Raw genomic sequence first — 18,820 nt, forward strand, 5'->3', positions numbered from 1 at the left:
GCAGAGGGAGGCCTTTAGCTCTGCCAGAGGGTGGGTAGAGCGGGGGGGCACAGCCCTCAGGCAGGCCCCTGTCGTCCCCTCTGTCGTCCCAGAGCGGGGAGCAGGGCCCTGAGAGTCTGCCTTATGTGTGGAGCTGACCCAGGACTAAGACCAGGTGTGTTGGCATGTGGATATGAGAGGAGACTGGGGGATTGGGACAGTGGGGCTTAGTTCAGTGCCGTGCAGACCTCTTAAGTCATGGAAGGAGCTGTCCAGATGAGATCTCACGGGGAGTCCTGGTTTGTAAAAAGGGTCGCTGCTCAGGGCGGAGGAGGTGAGGGTGTGTGGAAGACTCGGACTCCCCAAGGCACTTCTCTAAATCAAAAAAATGCAGTTTGAAAACTACTGGACTGAGGAACATGGGGGTCTCTTCCAATGGCAAGAATCTCGGACCCTTGGTTGGAGCCTGATCAATCCATTCACCCTGACCCACCTCAGTCCACTCCACGGCTCCACAGCCGGGAGGTGCCCTGGTGACGGAGGGCCTGGCGTCCAGGCCCTTGGCCACCACTGCCAGTATTCCAGTCGCCCTTGGTGATGGGGGGACAGCCTCCCACCCAGACTCATTATCCAATTTGCTTCTCCAAATTTTTCGGGAGATCCCAAATGGAGTCTACCGTACCTCCTGCCACTAAGTCAACTTTTGTTGCCACGTTTGCCTAAATCTACAGGCTAAAGTTGGTCTCAGTGGTCAAGCCCCAGACCTGGGCCAGCGGCCTAGGTTGACCCCCAGCATGGCCATTCCTGGGCTGTGTGACCCTGGGGCACATTGCCAGACCTGTGTGCCTTAGTCCCCCATAGATAAAGGGGCGAGGACAGTACCCACCTCACTGTCCCGTGAAGGCTGAGCAAGGGCATGGCACAAGGCAACACGGTCCTGTCGGTCTGTCCCGGACCGCTCCCCCAGGTTACTGACTCTCCTGGGTCCTCCTGCCTTGCAGCGCCAGCCCCTCCTTTCTGCGCCCCCTGCACTCCTGAGTCAGCAGGCCTCCAACCCCACACATGGCCCCCACCTCAGGACCCCTGGTGGGAGGGGACACACTGGGTCCCTGCTGCAAGCCCACACTGCTGACCGGTCCTGCCCTGCCTGCTCCCCCCAGCTGCTCACACACCCGGTCCCTGTGCCCAGTCTCGCCTGGTTGCCAGCAGTTCCTGAACCAGCCTGGCTCCCCTCCCTCTATGCCTTTGCTTGGGCTGCTTTCTCTGCCTGGACTTCCTCCCCTGGAGGACATCCCCCAGCATCTATCCTGGCTGTGCTGCCTCCGGCCCCACCCTTCCCCGGCACGAGCATCTGGGCATGCTCTGGTCTTCTAACTGGAAACCTCTGAAGGAGGGATTTTGCCCAGCACCTGGTTGGCACTTAAACTGTTCGTGAATAAACAAACACGTCACTTTTTAAAAGTGGGATTTCCGACATTCAAAAGTATAAGCTGGTGCTGCGTTCCTGACTCAGCGAACGTTCCTGAGGTCTGGCAGGAGTGCGGGGTCTGCTGGGTGGTTAGACACCCAGGGGCTCAGTACCACGTAGGTCCCAGTGCCTGCTTGGGGAGGGAGGCACTTCCCCGGGGAGGGTCTGGGGACAGGGTTTCTCTCCCTGGAAGAAGCCGAGCCTCATGCCTTGCTCTTCGTTTCAGGCCGACTTAACATCACCTACCCCATGCTGTTCAAACTGACCAACAAGAACTCGGACCGCATGACGCACTGTGGCGTGCTGGAGTTTGTGGCTGACGAGGGCATCTGCTACCTCCCGCACTGGGTGAGTGGCCCCTGGCTGCCACGTGGGGTGGCAGGGACACCCTCCGCCTGTGCACAGTCCTGCCCCCGCAGCAGAGGGAGGCGCCTCACCGCAAACATCACATGCGGCTGTGGACACGGTGCGCCCGGAGCTGGGGATGGCTGCTCACCTAGTGGCCTGGAACCCACAGCCGTGCTGTTCTTAACTGCCATTTTCTGTGTCAGGCTTTTTTTAAAACAATGGAGCAGGAGTATTTTTCATGTGGTCTTGAGTACAGAGTTTTAGATTTTTATAAGTTTTCTCATCCCTTTAGTAGTTTGTCTGCCCAGTTCTGTCACTGTGTGTGTGTGTGTATGTGTGTGTGTGCGTGTGTGTGTGTAGACACTTGTCTGTACCTGAGTCTGTCTAAAGCACTCAGCCTCATTGCCATGGGAATGAAGGCTCTCTGCACTTAGGCTGGTCCAATGCCATCCATGTCCAGAGGCAGGCGCGCCTGCACTGTAGGGTGGAGCCTGCAGCAGCCGGAAGTCTGCGGGGGCGGGGCTGGGGGGGCCCGGGCCCCACCACCCCCAGTGTGAGGGCCCCACGGCTACCCTGCTCCATCCTGGGCCTGGGTTTGTCCCTTTGACCTTAAGCACTGTCTTCTGTGACAGCTGGCCACAGTCAGTGTTGTAGGTGCTTCGAAGGTGCCTGAGGGCCCTTGTCTTTATAAGGTCTTATGCGGAAACCCAGTGTTCTAGACCGTGTAGGGAGGAGGGTCTCCAGGCAAAGGCTGGCTTGGCTCTTTCCTTCCCTCCCCCCTCAGCCCAGCCCCCACTCTCACAGCTCTGGCACGCTCAGCATTGGGAAACCCACAGAGGGGACTTTGTGTCCTTTTCTTCATACTCATTTATGTCGGGGTGCTCAGAGACCCCTCAGTCTGCGGGCGGAGTTGGAAACGCACCCCAAAGCCTCCCTGCCGCTAGGGAGATGCTCTGAAGAGCATCCCACCTCTCCTGCACAGCCAAGGGTCCCCGCCGCAGCAATGGCTAACCTTCTAAAGGAGTGGCCTTAACTCATATTTTGAGATTAAATATGAATAGAAGTTTGAAGGTTCCTCCTCTCCTGCAGTGGTGACCTTGCCCTTGCCCATTTCCCCTGGGCCATTGCCCCTCCTGAGCCTGGGTCCTTCCTGAGTGCTAAGCCCAGCTGGTGTCCTGTGCTGCTTCCTTGACCACAGGGGAACTCTTAGTCACTCCTCAAAGCCCAGACCCAACCCGGTTCCCTGCTCACGTGCCCGCACCTCGCGTCACAGGCACCAGGCCTTGTCCCACTATCTGTGGAGCGCCATGGGTGGCTGAAGTGTTGGGCAGTGTAAGCTTCCCCAGGCCCCTCTGTGGCCCGTCCTTAGTGAAAGAGAAGGGGGGACACTGTTCCTGTAAGGCTTTTCCTCCAACCTGCAGATTTGGAGTTTGGCTGGACCCGTGTCCAGGCTCTCAGACCACTTTGGGCCAGAAAGCTAATTGGATCCTTTTGCCTGGAAACATCCCATCCCCGGGGAAGCCTCTGTAGGTAGCATGGAGCTGCCTGCCATCCTCTTCCTGGGCTGGCCTTGCAGCTCTTGCCAGGAGCAGGTGGTGCCTGGGATTTCCCAGCTGCTGCTGCAGAGCCGGCTCGAGGGTCTCCTGACCCCAGTGAGTGTTTGAGCAGGTGCTTTCTTTCTGTCAGCTGAGTGGCAGGCTCCATCCCACCCAGAGCTCCAGGCAGCCCTGGTGGATGGGCAGAGAGCAGGCGCTGGTGGACAGACGAGGTCAGCTATGACCTGAAAGCTGTGGAACCTGGGTGGGTGCGTGGAGCTCCCCATGTGGCCCTTGCTAGCTGTGTACGTTTGAAGCTTTTTTTAAGAAGGTTTGAAATAAGAAAAGCAAAAAAACATTCCAGGATGCGCAGGGGTGCTCATTTCTCAGATCCCGAGCTTCAGGTCCTTGCTAGGTCCTGGCTCCCTGTGCCCCAGGACCTTGGGCCCATGTTTGTCTCTCTGTCTCATTTCTCATCTGACCTCTACCTGATAGGGTGGCTCCACAGATGCCCAAGGCCTAGGCTGGAGCAGACACCCAAGGCCTAGGCTGTGGGCTGTCCCTGGCAAGGCCAGCCTGCCTGGGGCTGTCATCCTCCCGCCTCCAGTGTAGCCCAGCTGGCCCTGGGGCCTTGGGAGTCAGGTGAAGTTGCGGGAGTGGGGGTGGGGGGAGGTATCCCTGTGGAAATGCTCCGGCCCTGGGAGGCCAAAAGCTGGCGGATGAGCTCGCACCTGGCACCCTTCCAGCGAGTGGTTTCTTCAGGCGTTCCCACTGTGGTGGCCCTGGCCGCACCCCTACTGCCTCCTGTCTTCTTCCCCTTCCAGATGATGCAGAACCTGCTGCTGGAGGAGGGGGGCCTGGTTCAGGTAGAGAGCGTCAACCTGCAGGTAGCCACGTACTCCAAGTTCCAGCCCCAGAGCCCCGACTTCCTGGACATCACCAACCCCAAGGCTGTGTATCCTTCTGAAGTGGAACGTGTTCCTCTGAGCTGGGGAGGGCTGTGCCAGCTGGTGGTGGGCGACAGTGAGCCCTTGGTTGGGTCTGTGCCTGCTTTGGGGACCACACACTTGTCGTGATTGACATTGTGACATGAGAACAATGGCGTGGGGCCAGCCCGTCTACATGGTTCAGGGGCCTCATGAGCATGCTGAGCGCTCTCTGGACGCTTCCCGGAGGGCAGGTGGAGCCCTTCCTCTGGGTGGCCGATGACGCTGGCAAAAAGCCCAGTGTGTTCTGGTCGGAGGGCAGCTCGTCTGCCTCTCAGCTCCCCTGTGCGCAGGCATGGGGAGCCCTGTCTTAGTACGTTTTCTGTCTCTCAGCAGAGGAAAGCAAAGGCATCAGGTCTTAGTGATTTTTTGTGTGTTCTCTGAACGTAAGCCAGCCGTGTGTGTGGTCACTCCACCTATTTATTGTTAAAAAGGCATGCTTGTAAAAAACTCAGTTGAACAACACAGATTGTTTAAAAAAAAAAAAGCTACTTCCACCCTCCCCACCTGCACCCTGTCCCCAGCCAGAGCCAGGAGCACGCTGCTGCTGCTGGCCATGTCCCAGATGCCACTTGGCTGTGTGGAGGCCTCCGCTGGCCGTGTCTGTGGACGGGCATGTCAAGCCCCCTGTGTTGGGCATACAGGGTACTGGGCGCTCTGCTCACAGCAGGTGTGGACAGTGCCCATGCCTGGGACTGGGGCCTGCCGGCCTCTGCACTGCAGCCCCTTGTATGTTCTCCGGTATGGAGTCCTTTTGCTTGTGCTGGAGCACACACTACCATGTTGCTTTCAGAGACAGTGTCTCTTGGCACAGTTACTCGTGACTGCAGAGAAAGGGTGCCCCTTCCATGGGACGCAGTGTGCCAGGCTCTGCTCAAGGTCTGAGTCCAGGCAGTGCAGAGCTGGCTCCGCCCTCGGGCCCTGGGGGCCACGTCCAGCAGCTCAGCGTCACCAGGAGTCGTCGAGGGAAGGGCACCCCTGCAGCTGGCATTGCACACAGGGGGGCAAAGAGGGCGTGTACCCCAGACTCTTCATGAAGCTGCTAGCAACCAGGGAGGCCGTTTGACAAAGAGAAGTGAACGTAGACACGGGCTCCTCTGCCCTCAGCCTCTCACCCAGGTGTACTGCGTCTCAGTGGCACATCTGGAGCCATGTTTTGTGTTTGACCTTTGTATTTAAAACAATTCTGTAAATTGACGAGGATGACATGATTAAAATATTCCATTTGATTGGGCATTATTCCCTTGCCTGGGCATTTGGGTTACTCAATTTTTAAGAATTTATTATTATTTACTATTATAAAAAGGGCTTACAGGCTACTTTTTCTTTAAAATTTTTATTATTAAATATTTTTATTTGAAACATATCACTAAATATGGTTATCACCCAAAAGATAGAAACAACAAAAGTGTAAATGAAAACATCTTTGCTTTTGGGGGACTTTTGAGGGGACTTATCTGTTTTTCAATTTTTTTTTCCCCCTGTGCTCCCATAGGATTTTTAAAATCAACTTGTTGAGGTGTAATTTACATGCAGTAAAATGTACACTTGAGCGAGTTTGACAGATGCATCCCCTGTGTATTCAGAGCTTGGCTGTCCTCCCAGAAGGGCCTTTGTGCCCCTTTAGGCCCATCCTCAGCCAACCCTCAGCCCCAACAGCCTCGGCTGCCTCCCACCTCAGAAATCTGCCTTTCTCGGGGTTTGGCGGGGGTCTCACTGCTCTGTGGCTGGTTCTTCCCCAGAGTGAGGTTCACCCCATTACCATGTGTTAGAGCTGCTTCCTTCTCGTTGCTGAGTAATGGCCACGTGTCTTTGAGCCCCAGCTGGGCACACGTCTGTCCGTTACACAGTGTGACCCAATCCTCTAAATGCCTTGTGGAAACTTGTTTCAGATTTGAGGGCTCCATCTTGCTATGTTGCCTTGACAGTGTGTGTCTGCAGGTTAGAAAACGCATTGAGAAACTTTGCGTGTCTGACCACCGGGGATGTGATTGCCATCAACTACAATGAGAAGGTGAGTGTCTTAGCCTTTCAGATGCCGGGGCCCTCACAGCTGTGAACAGAAGACTATGCGCTCTCTGTCACACACAGGATCAGACGCCAGTTACTCCCCGGTGTCATGTAGGGATCCATCGTGTTCTCTGACAGTTTCCTTCTGTTTGAAGCATCCGATACTAAGAATCCTACTGTTCAATTTTGTGGATTTTGAAACACACTTTTATATTTTTTTGTAAACTAATAATCTTGTTCCCTTTACCTTCGTGGGGACGTTTTAGGTATTGTCTAACTTAGCTGAACACGTTAAACTTTTCTTTTTTTTTTTTTTTTTTTGGCTGCATTGGGTCTTCATTGCTGGGCGCAGGCTTTCTCTAGTTGCGGCAAGCAGGGGCTACTCTTTGTTGCGGTGTGCTTGCTGGTCATTGTGGTGGCTTCTCTTGTTGCAGAGCATGGGCTTAGTTGCTCCGCGGCATGTGGGATCTTCCTGGATCAGGGCTCAAACTCGTATCCCCTGCATTGAGAGGCAGATTCTTAACCTCTGTGCCACAGGGAATCCCAAGCTTTCTTGATTAATTACAGGCAGCCTTAATGTCATTGTTCTTAAAATATTAAGGCAGTAAAAAATGCTGAAACAAAAATTGATGATGAAAGATATCGTTGACCTTTTTGCACTGAAAGGGAAGGTGAGTTACTCAGGTATACATAGAATTGAAATGCACGTCTGGGCTTCTGCTTTTGGAAGTACAGAAGACTAGACGCTCTGAAGGGCCCTTCTGAGAAGACTCAGCAGGCGTGTGCAGAGGGCAAATGACCACATCAGTGCATGGTGGAAGGTCTGGATCAAGGCATCCATATGAAACTGGGGCCCTTAAAGGGGCCAAAATAGATGCAGAGGTGGGTGCTGTCCTCATCCCAGGCTTTCTGAAAACAGCACCCCCAGTTTCGTTGAGCCCTCAGGGTTGCTATAGATTGAACCAGCAAACAGGAACTCCTTATAAGACCACCAGACACCCAAAGCAAAGACAGCAAAAGCAGATTTAGGCCTTTAAGAAATCACAATTGGGACCTTCAGGTGCAAAGATAAAATAACTATGTAAAAAATGTTCAAAAAAATTTTTTAATGGAATCATAAAATTTAGCAAGCAGCAAAAGTCTATCCAAACTATCCAGGATTATTTGAAAAGCAGTCAGAGGGTTAAACAACAGCCAACAAAGGATTAGCGAAGGGGAAGTTGAATCTGCAGGAGTGACTTAGGTGTCTGCACAGAGAAGCACGGCAGCAACGTGAGCAGCTGAGGTTTGGGAGATCCTGAGAAAACCAAACGTGCCCAGTGAAAACCCCAGTGGGAGAGAACGGAGGGCGGAACTACTGTGAAGAGATGAGTGGAGTTGTTCCAGAATTGGCCTACAGCTCACGCTTACAGGGAGTTTAGTGTCCACCAGGCCGGGTAGTTACAGGTGCCGAGCACCAGACGTGGAGAGATGAGCAGAGGAGATCCAGCACTTAGAGAAGAACAGCACATGGCAGGCCTGTCAATAGCAAACGTTGCCTCCCCACGCGGCAGAGGAGCTCCAGAGGCTGCAAGAAAGTAACTGTCATCAAACCTTCTTTAAAGAATAGGGTAGGGCTTCCCTGGTGGCGCAGTGGTTGAGAGTCCGCCTGCCGATGCAGAGGACGCGGGTTCCTGCACCGGTCCGGGAAGATCCCACATGCCGCGGAGTGGCTAGGCCCGTGAGCCATGGCCGCTGAGCCTGCGCGTCCGGGGCCTATGCTCCGCAACGGGAGAGGCCACAACAGTGAGAGGCCCGCGTACCGCAAAAAAAAAAAAAAAAAAAAAGAATAGGGTAAAATCAAAATGTATTCAGATAAAATCTGAGAGAATTTATTTACCAGTGAAACTTCACAAGCATGTGCTTTAGGAATAAGCATTAGCCTAGAAGGAAAGAGTAAGGTGTGGGAAGAACCAATAAACCAGCAAATGTGAGGTAAATTGTGGTAAACATTGCCATTTAAATCCATAACAGTGTTTAATAAATGCAGTTTAAAAGATGGCACCTGAAACACTGGAAAAGAATAAGTCTTGAGGGTTATTTAGAATTCAGGTGTTCTCTACACTTCAATAAAGGTAAATCAGTAAAAATACATGTTGAATGTGTAAAAGTTTAAGATTACTGTTTTAGATACAGAATGACAACACCTAATATACCATAAATATCACAAAAGTCCTTAGCCTTAACTACGTGCAACATAGCCTAATATTTCTACTGTACTGTGTTCCAGTATTTTTCTTTACTAGTTCTGGTTGCAGCGTAGTTGGTTTTATGACTCACTAGTTAGCTGCGACCTGCAGTTTGAAAACACGCTGACTGGTAAAGGTGACCACATGCCCAGGAGCCACAGACATGGATGTTCATGCCGCCTTGTCCGTAGCAGCAGAACCACTGGAGGCAGCCTGTGTTGTGTGGAGAGGTGGTGGGGCATCCACACAGCGACAAACATTCATTTCTATTAGTCACTAGTGAGTAAACGTAAAGCCAGACGGGGGACATCAAGGCTTCTCACTGTATTTGGGGGACCATCTCCCTCATATTCAGATTTTTCAATGGTGGGACTGTCCTGACCATTCATTATAAAAGCAAGACATACTCTAGGTAGAGAGAAAGAACCTAAAACAATGCAGGAAAAAGTCCATTCTGCCACCTTTAGTTCCTATCCTTTTGACTTTGTGTGTGTTTTACATGCATGAGATCATCCTCGACACACAGCAGCATAACTGGTTTTCAGCATCTTTTCCTGAATGCTGGCTGCCTGGGATCCCACGTGAATACACCCCACTCATGTACCCATTCTAGTGATGGGCATCTTCGGCCTATGCTGCCATGAGCAGTGCTGGAGCAGGCGTTCTTAGAGCACTTTCTCTTTCAGTATTTAGCTAGTTATTTACTTAGGGTTAATTCTTAGAAGTGAACTTTCCTGGGGTAAACACTGAATCTTTTGCAATTTGCTGCATAACTGCCTTGTCTGATTTGAGTCGCTTATGAGAGGTGGTCAGCTAAGTGACAGGCATCAAGGCAGCCACCCACAGCGGCTTTTCCACAGCAAGAGGTGTGGCTGGGGAGGGTGTCGTGGAGGTGAATGACGTGTGTGTGCAGGAGCTGGGTAGGGGGCTGCAGCGACACATGTGATGGATGGGCCCAGTGCTGCCACAAAACTGACTGATTTCTCTCTCCCCAGATCTATGAGCTGCGGGTGATGGAGACTAAGCCTGACAGGGCTGTGTCCATCATCGAGTGTGACATGAACGTGAGTGGCCGCGGGAGGAAGGGCGGCTGGGGGCCCTGGGCAGGTGTCATGCAACCCCTGGGATTCTTTGGGGGAACGGGGAGGAAGATGGTGCCGGAACATTGTGAGGAGGCCGCTGACCTTGTGATTGGTGGCAGGGTTGCTGCTGGTTCTGAGATGGCTAGATCCATCAGCATCTCAGCCCTGCGAGGGGCTGAGTCTTCTTGGAGGCTGAGGAAGGTTGCTCAGCTCCAAGTAGTGGGCACAACAGCCCAGCGTGCTGGGTCTTCAGGGAAGGATGCCCAGCAGAAGGGTTCCGTTCTGTCTGGGTCTGTTTAGAGGAGTGGTTGCCGGGGTCCAGGGCAGTGAGGTTGCCTGGAGGGAGAGGGTGTGGTTATGAAAGGGCAGCAGGAGGGGTCCCTGTGGTAATTGAAACTGCTCAGGATCTTGACCCGGGGGTTGGGGGGAGGAGTGCACTGACCTGCAGTGATGACAAATTGTGAGAACAAAACACAAACCCGCGTGTGCGTGTAAACTGGGGACGTCTGGACGAGGGCTGGGTTGTCTTTGCCGATGTTCTGCTGTGATTTTGTAAAACGTGACCATTGGGGAAATGGGCATACTGTACAAGGCCCCTTCTGTATCGGCTCCAACAACTGCACGTGGACCCACAGTTGTCCAACTTAGAACAGAAAAGCCACGGAGGCTGAGTGTGGCCTTGTCTCATCGTGCTTTCTTCTTGGGGACACAGGTGGACTTCGATGCTCCACTGGGCTACAAGGAGCCGGAGAGACAAGCCCAGCATGAGGAGGCAGCCGTAAGTCGCTCCTCCGCGTCCCTCCCGAGCTCTGCATAGCTCCCCACCGCCGGTATTGGTCTTTGGAGCGCATCCCAGTGTCTTGGCCTCCTGGCGGTGTTTGGCCTCTACTGGTACCGAGGCAGCCACGTTCTGCTTCCCTCCCAGCCCTGCTCCCGGGGCCCAGTGTGTACCAGCTGTGTTGGGGTGTGGGCACAGCAGGAGCAGTGAGGGAGCCCAAGGGAAGAGCTGGGGGCCCCACTGAGAAGCTCATCCCCATTTTTCTGTCCCTTCCAGGAAGGTGAAGCTGACCACAGCAGCTATGCTGGGGAGCTGGGCTTCCGCGTGAGTGCCGCCATGCAACTGTCTGTTCTCCTGCCATGTCTGTGACACCCTGGGAACCTCAGCTGGGAGCAGGCCTGGGGGACCCCGCACGCGTGTACCCGGCGTCTTCTCAGTTTCCAAACCCTTTTCCATCCACTTTTTTCTGGATCCTCCCAACAACTGCCAGGCAGCCCCAACTTCTTTTAAAAATTTATAGCCTACCGGAGAGCTGAACTAGTACAACAGACACGTATACTCTTCACGTAGATTCACCAGATGTGATCACTCTTGCTTTCTCTCTAAGCCGTGTCCTGCACTGTTGGAAAGTCAGTTGCATGTTGACGCTCCGGCACTGCTGTCCTCCCTGGAAACGGAGAGGGGCCGGTGGGCATGGCTCAACCTACTGCCGGGAGGCAGGTCTGCAGAGCTGAGCCGTGGGCCCAGCTGGACCTGTCACCCCTCCTTGGCAGCTGGCGTCCGGGGGTTGAGGCAGGTGGAGGCACCGTCCTTGGGCCAGGAAGCTCCCCTCAGCTCCCAGCAGCCCCCAGAGGGCATGGGTGCTGCAGTCCCGAGGTGGTTCTCTCCTACCCTTGGGGCTTAGCTCATGGCCCCCCCTGCCTGCTTGTCTAGGCCTTCTCCGGCTCCGGGAATAGACTGGATGGGAAGAAGAAGGGTGTAGAGCCCAGCCCCTCCCCAATCAAGCCCGGAGACATCAAGAGGTGGGTCTGCCCTGGCTCTGCTCCACCCGACCCAGGCCCCACAGTGGGGCAGCCTCACTCAGCTCTGTGGGGGTGTGGGTGCCCCGCCGCCCTCCTCGTTGGGCTGGAACACAGCGTGGCAGAAGTGCATCGGTGCCCCCCCCATCATCGCCAGGCTTCTCCCCAAGACCCCCGCAGTCCAGCCCCACCGGCCCCTGATTGGATCTCTTTCCTACTTCTGACCTTTCTGGTTCCGACTTAGTAATATGCCCATTTTCCTCCTTTGTGACTTCAAATAACTGATCCACTTCCCTCAGGAGGCAGGAGCTGCCTCACTTAGTTGTATTTCTATTGTTTGGTCCAGGGACTCTCAGCAGAGTCCCTCCTCTGGTGGCCTGCATGGTTGTGGCAGGGATGAGATCTGTCCCCTGTTGACCATATGAGAGCACACGGAGAATGCCAGAAACGGGTTTGCACGCAGCATCTTAGGGAGTGAAGTGAGTTCAGTGCATGTGTAGCCCTTGGAGGGGGGCATGTGAGGCTGGAGGACACAGATGGTAGACCCTGAGCCTGCAGACCCTGCCCCAGCTGCCTTCCGTTCCCTCCTGGGGGGGTGCTAGGGGGCACCCGTGGGCTGGCCTGAGGCTGGGGGGTGGTGGGTACAGCCACGGACCAGATGGTCACAAATGGATTTTAGTCCCTTCTCCTGACACTAACATTTCTTCTGCTCTGTCTTCTTTATAGAGGAATTCCCAACTATGAATTTAAACTTGGTAAGATCACGTTCATCAGAAATTCACGTCCACTGGTCAAAAAGGTTGAAGAGGTGAGTATGTTTCATGGGTCATGACAAGTTTCATTGGCTACTGGTGACTGAGGAGAGTCTTTCCATTCTGAATGAGGGTGTTTCTGTCATATTTTTCTCTGTTCTGGGGCCCCTCCTCTCCCCAGTGGTCCAACTGTCGAGACTGTGAGGGCTCTGGTGTCCCCTTGCGGCAGTGACCAGCAAGGTTTCAGCTCCCTGAGCCCTTGCCGGGTGTCAGGCCCCAGGCCACGTGCTCTATACTGAAATATTTAATCCCCAGGACAGTTTCCTGGGACAGCTGCTGTGATTGTTTGCATTTCCCAGGAGTGAGCCTGAGAGTGCATGAAGGTCAGGGGCAGAGCTCCTGACCACTGCACGGCCATCTCAGTGCCTCCGCACTCCAGAAACGGCCTCCTGCGGCCCGGGGGGCAGGGAGGGGAGCTTCCGTCTTGTGGGCACTTCTCCCAGGTGCTGGAAACTTGCTCGAAAGACCCGGCACAGCCTGCCATTAGACCGCCCAGTCATGGGAGATCAGAGACACCAGAGGGGCAGAAACCACCAGGGAAATAATTGCTCCAAACGGAGGGGCCCACGCCCCGTTGGCAGGTCAGAAGGGGCCACTGAGCATCCAGCGCAGTGGATGGAAACAACTCCAAATTGGGGCAAAGGAAAGACGCTAAAGTCTCCAGGAGGTGGAGATTCTACCACGGGTCACGAATGGCACCATCTTAGCCAGACACAAGCCAGGACATAGTGGAGCAGGGTCCTCAGAATTCTTTGCCCAATTATATGAGCTGAATTGTGTCCCCCAAATTCCTGTGTTGAAGCCCTAACCCCAGCACCTCAAAATGTGATTGTATTTGGAGATAAGGTCTTTACAGAAGTGTGTTAAAAGGAGGGCACTAAGATGGGCCACGTTCCCCTCTGAGGAGACGTGGACACAGAGGAAAGGCCTGAGGACACAGCAAGAAGGCAGCCCCTGCAGGCCCCGGAGAGGGGCCTCAGTAGAGACCACACTGCCGGCACCTGAATCTCTGGCTCCGAGCCTCCAGGCTGTGAGGAGGTGAATGTCTCCCCAGGCCCCCAGCTTGTGATTTGTTCTGGTGGTTCCAGCAATCTAACACCAACCACCCTGTCAGTGAGCCGTATTAGAGGAGAGGTAGGTATTCTCAGTCCCTGAAGATCTCTTCATGCACCCTTTCTCAGGAAGCTACTGAAGACATACCCACTGAATTGAAGGAATAAGAAGTAAGAAAATCCAAAAAAAAAAAAAAAAAAGTCAGAAAGCCTTAGACCCAGGAAGCAGGGCATCCCCACAGCAATGTGCAGCCCTGGGGCAGCAGCCCATCCAGGTGGGACAGACCGAAGTTCCCAGAAGACGCACCTTCTTCCAGTGGGTGAAGTGTTCACAAGAGAACACTTGTGTTGACAGCAGGACAGACGGAGGGCCCTGAAGGAAGGGAAGGCTGCCTGGCTCAGCCACAACTCACCTTTGCATGGTCGCCACCATATGAACCTTGTATGGGCCCCACTGCAAACACCAGCTGCATTAGGCGGTGGGCCGGGTGTTGGGGGAGGGTGTGCTGGGGAGCTCAGGATCCTCTTCCACAGACAACGCTTCCCCTGACTAGCAGCAAATCTCGTGGAAAGATGCCTGGTGTTTTCGAGGGTTCAGAAAAAAGAAGCCGTCTTTCTGCTGGTGGGAGGATAGTTTGGTAGAGTGAGAGCTGCTAAGTCACCATTTTAAAAAGCCTCAAAAATAAGAGCAGCCTTCTAACGAGGAGTTCAACCTCTAGGGAAAATCAAAGTTGTGTGTAGAGACATTCAGCTGCCTGCCAGGGCAGCTTGAATACTGCAGACTTGGAAGTAACAGCTGATGGCAGAACTGCCTGTCCACGGAATAGAATTAGAGGGAACGAGAGCAGCGCACTGCCTTGAGATTGGGGAATTAAGTAGGAAAATAGTTTATGTAAGCATATACAGAACAGTGACTGGAAATGTTCTTTGGCGTGGTTTTTCTTTTAGGGGGTGTATTTTTTACATTGAAAATGTAATACCTTTGCAAAAGGATATATACTCAACCTGAGAAAAAAGGCTATGGTAGACAGAGTTGTGATTCCATGGTTTTGTTTTCAATTCAGTAGATTATAACTTGCATTTCTATTTCAAAGACATTTCTTATTATGAATGTGAGAGTAAGGAAAATGGGCAGATGGTACATGAGTCAACAGAATAAAGCATTTCTTATTAAACTTCCAAGGAGTTTCTGAAAATGGTATTTTCTCTTCACACTCAGGATGACGCTGGAGGCAGATTCGTCGCTTTCTCTGGAGAAGGACAGTCTCTGCGTAAAAAGGGAAGAAAGCCATAGGTTGGGACCATTGGCTGATTGGAAAATAAAATAATTGCAACATGCTGGCTTTTAGTTACTGGCTCTGACAGGGACACTCTGTCACTTTAGGTCTGTTTAGAGTTACCTAAGAATTACCAGGTTTCACCTGCAAGTGGACAGCAGGACAGCAGTTTGTGTGCGTGATTTGGGGAAAGAGGAGGCCGTCTCTGAGATCCCTTACTCACGCTCCTTGCTTTCAGCCCTCGGGGCATGCCCACAGCCTCAGCTGGAGCAGAGTTCCCTGATTCCTGCTAAAAACCAGTGAAGGGATTGAATTGCTCTAAGTTGTGGTGGTCTTTCTCTTTTTTTCATTTATCTTTTCTTTCTCCAGGTCATAGCTTAGCTGTTGCCTTTGACCTGGAAAAAAGTGGTTTAAACAGATAAGTGCTCTATAAATAGTGGTCATCCCATTACTCTGGCTGCAATTTAAGTATTTGAGGAAGGGTGTTTCCATTTTTATTTTACATATTGATTTTTTCCCCCCAAGAAACCATTCCTCAGAAGGAAAACTCGACCTGAAAGCATTTCTAACTTTGATTTCATTTGGAAATAACTGGCTCCTTAATGAATCTGTTCTACTGTAAAACAACTTTGTGGTGAAGCACAAATGTGATTATTAGAATAAATGAAAGCTAAAGATACGTTCTTTCTCCTTTCCTACCCCCCACTCCCAGTTTTAATGTATTAAATTTTCCAAAGTTCTGCTGGCCTGTCTTTATTTTTTTTACTAGTATTAATTTAGTTTCAGGTCTTCAATTTCTATAATATGAGCTCTTTCGACATGTTAATTCAATTATTTTCCTCTCTTTGAAAACAATTCTAAATCAAGAATTTCAAATAAAAACAGGCAGTGACTAAAACCTGAATTGCCTCTAAGTGTTTGATTAGGTTCCAACATGGATTGACAGTTGGGCAGGAGGAAGGCCTGCTGGCAGGGGCCCCTCGTTCCACCCTGCCCTTAGGAAAGCACTCCTCTGGGGGCTTCTGGGGAGCGTAGGGAGAAACGAGGCTCTCTGACCCCTGGGGTGGGGGTGGTCGGGCCCAGCAGGGGCTCCCCTTGTTCCTGTTGTAGGCCAAGGGGTCCATCTCTGGACAGGGCTCCCCTCAACACTCAGGAGATGATCCCCTGCAAGACGCCAGCCCAGGGTTCACCCACATGTCCTCAGAGAATGAGCATCAAAGGTCATCATGATGACCAGGGCTGGGCCCTGTGGCCCAAACCCACACCCATGGCAATGGAAGTGGTTCTGGAAGGCATGGGCACTCTGTAACCTACCTGGCCCTCCACTTCAGGAGTCTTGGTCGCTGACAGAAGTAGAGTAGACACCCTCCTTGGTGGGTGGGCAGCCTTGTTTGCGGATAACATTGGCTACCACATCATTCAATTACATGATGAATGTTATGTAGTGTGCTGGCCCTTGGTTTCTGTCTTCCCTGAGCCACACCCACAGTGTATACAAGGAAAGCACTCCCTGCTTGGGCCAGGGGTGGACCCTGTTGGTGGGTCTTCTGGTGACACGGTAGGGTGCCACTTGTAGGCCTGTACCCTGGCCTGCATCCTTCCTCTCAGGCAGCATTTTCTCCAAGCTTGGTCTGTGACCCAGCGTGGCAGGACTCCTAGTGAAACTGCAGCTGTCTGGCTTAACCCGGACTCACTCCTAGGGGGCCCAGCACCCGCCTTGCAGGGGCCCCAGGGCCAGTGGCTAGGCTGGCGGCAGTTGGAGAACCACTGCAGGGGTGTCGTAGGGCGGTCCTGCGGGCCCACCAGCCTCCTCCCCTTCGCTGTCATTGCCTCGTGCGCATCGCCCCATGGAGAAACGATGTCTCCCTGCCTTAGTACAGCCTCGACCCTAACACGACCTCCGGACGCCCACCCTTAGGTCCTGCTGTCCCCCGGGCCATACAGCCTCCGCGCCTCTGGCCAGCCTGCGCTGTGCCCGCGCCCGTGGGCCCCCGCTTCCTACCTGGGAGTCACCCCGCCCTCGAGGGGACACAGGCGGGACAAATGCAGCCGTAGGACTGGAGTGGCGACACTGATTCCGGTGCGTGCTGACGAAATGAACCGATCTTTGAGATTATGAAAATAAAGCTGCTGGAACGAACCTGCCCGAGCCGCGTGGTTCCGTCAGAAACGGCCACTGGACGTGAATGTGCAGCCGAGCGACCGCCGGCTCGAGGGGACGCCGAAGTCACCTCCGCCGCGTGGCTAGCCGGGCCTGGTGACCCTGGGGGCATGCCCGGCCCACACCGGCCTCGGCTCCGCCCCAGCCTCCAGGCCCCGCCCACACAGGCCTCCAGGCCCCGCCCTCCCTCGACTGTTATTGGCTGCCAACCCGGACGTCCTGTTCAGTGGCGCGTCTCAAGGAGATGGGCGAGGAGTTAGTGGTGAGATCTCGGGACTCATTAGTCCCTCCGCCCATCAGTCACGCGGCGGTCCGCGGGCTCAGGAGGCGGGTTAGGCAGTCCCGGGACATGGCGGAAGGTGGAGGCTGGCAGGTAAGTGCGGTGGGACCAGGGGACCCGCGGGGCCAGGTCGGGAGGACGGAGACCGGGTCCGTCCGTGCGGGACGGGCTGGCGCTCACCGGGTCCCCAGCTCACTCCCCCGTCCCCGCAGCCGCCGCGCCCGTGCGAGGCCTACCGCGCCGAGTGGGAGCTCTGCAGCAGCGCCGGCCACTTCCTCCGCCACTATTACGTCCACGGCGAGCGGCCGGCCTGTGGGCAGTGGCGGCGCGACCTGGACAGCTGCCGCGAGTGGGAGGAGCGCCGCAGCGCCGAGGCCCAGGTGACCCGACCCGGCGTGCCGAGCCCTGGAAGACCAGGAACCAGCCCGGGGGCTCGAGACGCTGGGAGAAGGGGGCGGGCCTTAAAAAAGGGGTTCAGTTCCAGCCTCCACGTGTACTGGGGAGCGTGCTTTGATTTATATCCTTAAAAGGTCAGTCTGGCTGCCACGCTGAGAGAGGATATGGTGGAGGTGCTAGAGACCAGTAAGGAGGGGGTTGTGATCCATACATTCAGCAGACACCACTTGGGACGCTCTTGGGGATCCAGGAGTGATGAGAACACAGCCCCTGTCCTCCCGACTCCTACATCGTAGTCTAGGATACAGCAGTGGCCTGGAGCTGATGGGGGTGTGGGTGTGGGTGGGGGGCATGGAGCGAAGCTGTGAAGGCGCAGTGCTCACGGAGCGTGCGGGGGAGGGAGCCAGCAGGACTGCCAAGTGTAAAAGAAAATGACAAGTCCGAGATCAGTGGAAAACAGGAGAGGTAGTTTGCAGCCTATATGGCAAGAGATTAATAACCTTTGTACATATATATATATATATATATATATATATCTTTTAAAGATAGCTGTCACATATCTGTAAGAAAAATGGGAATTATTTCAGAGTAGAAAAGTAGGCAAAGGGCACACAGAAGGAAAAGAAAAGAAAACCAAATAGCCTGATATATATTTAAAATGACAGTAACTGGTTACTGCCCAGCGGAATGTCCATAGGGGTTTGGAGAGTCAGGGCACCTGGGCAGTGTTTGTGGAATGTCAGGTTTTCTGATTATCTGAATGTCAAATGCATACCTTTTGATCCCACAGTTTTACTCCTGGAAGTTTATCCTAGGGAGGTAATTGGGTAACAACTGAAAATTCAAAATGTCCATTGTGTCACCATTTGTAATAGTGCAAAGACCAAAAGTGACCTAAAGTCCAGTAATAGACATTTGACCAGATAACGTCTTCCCCACCACGGAGAAGTACACAGCCATTAAGAAAAATAGATAGTAACCTATCCCCCTGTAGAAAGGTGCTCGCAGTATGTCACTTAATGAGAAAAGCAGGACGTGCACCAGCAAGGAGAAGATTATTCCTTCTTTAGGGAAATGGGTGATAGCCCTGAAATGCGGGCCTCAGATGGGATTTGGGAAGCTGTGAACTTCACCCTGGGAGGGAGGTCTGCAGGGCTTTCATATTTACTTTGCATTTCTGATCGCTTTTTAACAAGAACAATACATTCCATTTGAGACAATAGAGCTTGAGCGAAAACAGATGGAAGAGGTGAAATTCTAAGTGTAAAGTGGCCAGCATAGCACCTGGCACCCCCTCAGGCCTCGTCATGGTTGTGACCTGCTGCCCTGGGTTTACTGGCTGGGGTGGTGGCACCCACTGTCGTGTGTGTGTGTGTGTGTGTGTGTGTGTGTGTGTGTGTGTGTGTGTG

General features: G+C 53.4%; 2 protein-coding genes and 1 long non-coding RNA gene across 3 annotated transcripts; 2 read left to right on the forward strand and 1 right to left on the reverse strand.

The window, feature by feature from the left end:
* Positions 1-80: 80 nt before the first annotated feature.
* Positions 81-15,478, forward strand: LOC113616726 (ubiquitin recognition factor in ER-associated degradation protein 1). Its single transcript, XM_027100117.1, has 9 exons — positions 81-1,795; positions 4,155-4,285; positions 6,258-6,330; positions 9,550-9,618; positions 10,349-10,414; positions 10,691-10,738; positions 11,348-11,436; positions 12,160-12,241; positions 14,517-15,478. Exons 1-9 carry the CDS (start codon positions 1,697-1,699, stop codon positions 14,589-14,591), a joined length of 732 nt encoding a protein of 243 aa, XP_026955918.1. The 5' UTR covers positions 81-1,696; the 3' UTR covers positions 14,592-15,478.
* Positions 14,331-16,709, reverse strand: LOC113616728 (uncharacterized). The gene is made up of 2 exons (XR_003431397.1): positions 16,577-16,709; positions 14,331-14,564 (listed from the first exon to the last, which is right to left on the reverse strand). It is a non-coding gene; the product is annotated as an uncharacterized LOC113616728 (long non-coding RNA).
* A 138-nt stretch (positions 16,710-16,847) lies between these two features.
* Positions 16,848-18,814, forward strand: LOC113616727 (UPF0545 protein C22orf39 homolog). The gene is made up of 2 exons (XM_027100118.1): positions 16,848-17,108; positions 17,228-18,814. Exons 1-2 carry the CDS (start codon positions 16,980-16,982, stop codon positions 17,540-17,542), a joined length of 444 nt encoding a protein of 147 aa, XP_026955919.1. The 5' UTR covers positions 16,848-16,979; the 3' UTR covers positions 17,543-18,814.
* Positions 18,815-18,820: the final 6 nt, after the last annotated feature.

The sequence above is a fragment of the Aethalodelphis obliquidens genome, unplaced genomic scaffold, assembly GCF_003676395.1.
Source record: "Aethalodelphis obliquidens isolate GAN/ISIS:26980383/991018 unplaced genomic scaffold, ASM367639v1 scaffold420, whole genome shotgun sequence".
Lineage (NCBI taxonomy): Eukaryota > Metazoa > Chordata > Mammalia > Artiodactyla > Delphinidae > Aethalodelphis > Aethalodelphis obliquidens.

Bases quoted from the DNA above. Each gene is read 5' to 3' on its own strand.
- LOC113616727 (XM_027100118.1), top strand. From the start codon at position 16,980: ATGGGCGAGGAGTTAGTGGTGAGATCTCGGGACTCATTAGTCCCTCCG. The intron at 17,109-17,227 runs GTAAGTGCGGTG...CCGTCCCCGCAG, and splicing joins CGGAAGGTGGAGGCTGGCAG to CCGCCGCGCCCGTGCGAGGC.
- LOC113616726 (XM_027100117.1), top strand. From the start codon at position 1,697: ATGCTGTTCAAACTGACCAACAAGAACTCGGACCGCATGACGCACTGT. The intron at 9,619-10,348 runs GTGAGTGGCCGC...TTGGGGACACAG, and splicing joins TCATCGAGTGTGACATGAAC to GTGGACTTCGATGCTCCACT. The intron at 10,739-11,347 runs GTGAGTGCCGCC...CTGCTTGTCTAG, and splicing joins CTGGGGAGCTGGGCTTCCGC to GCCTTCTCCGGCTCCGGGAA.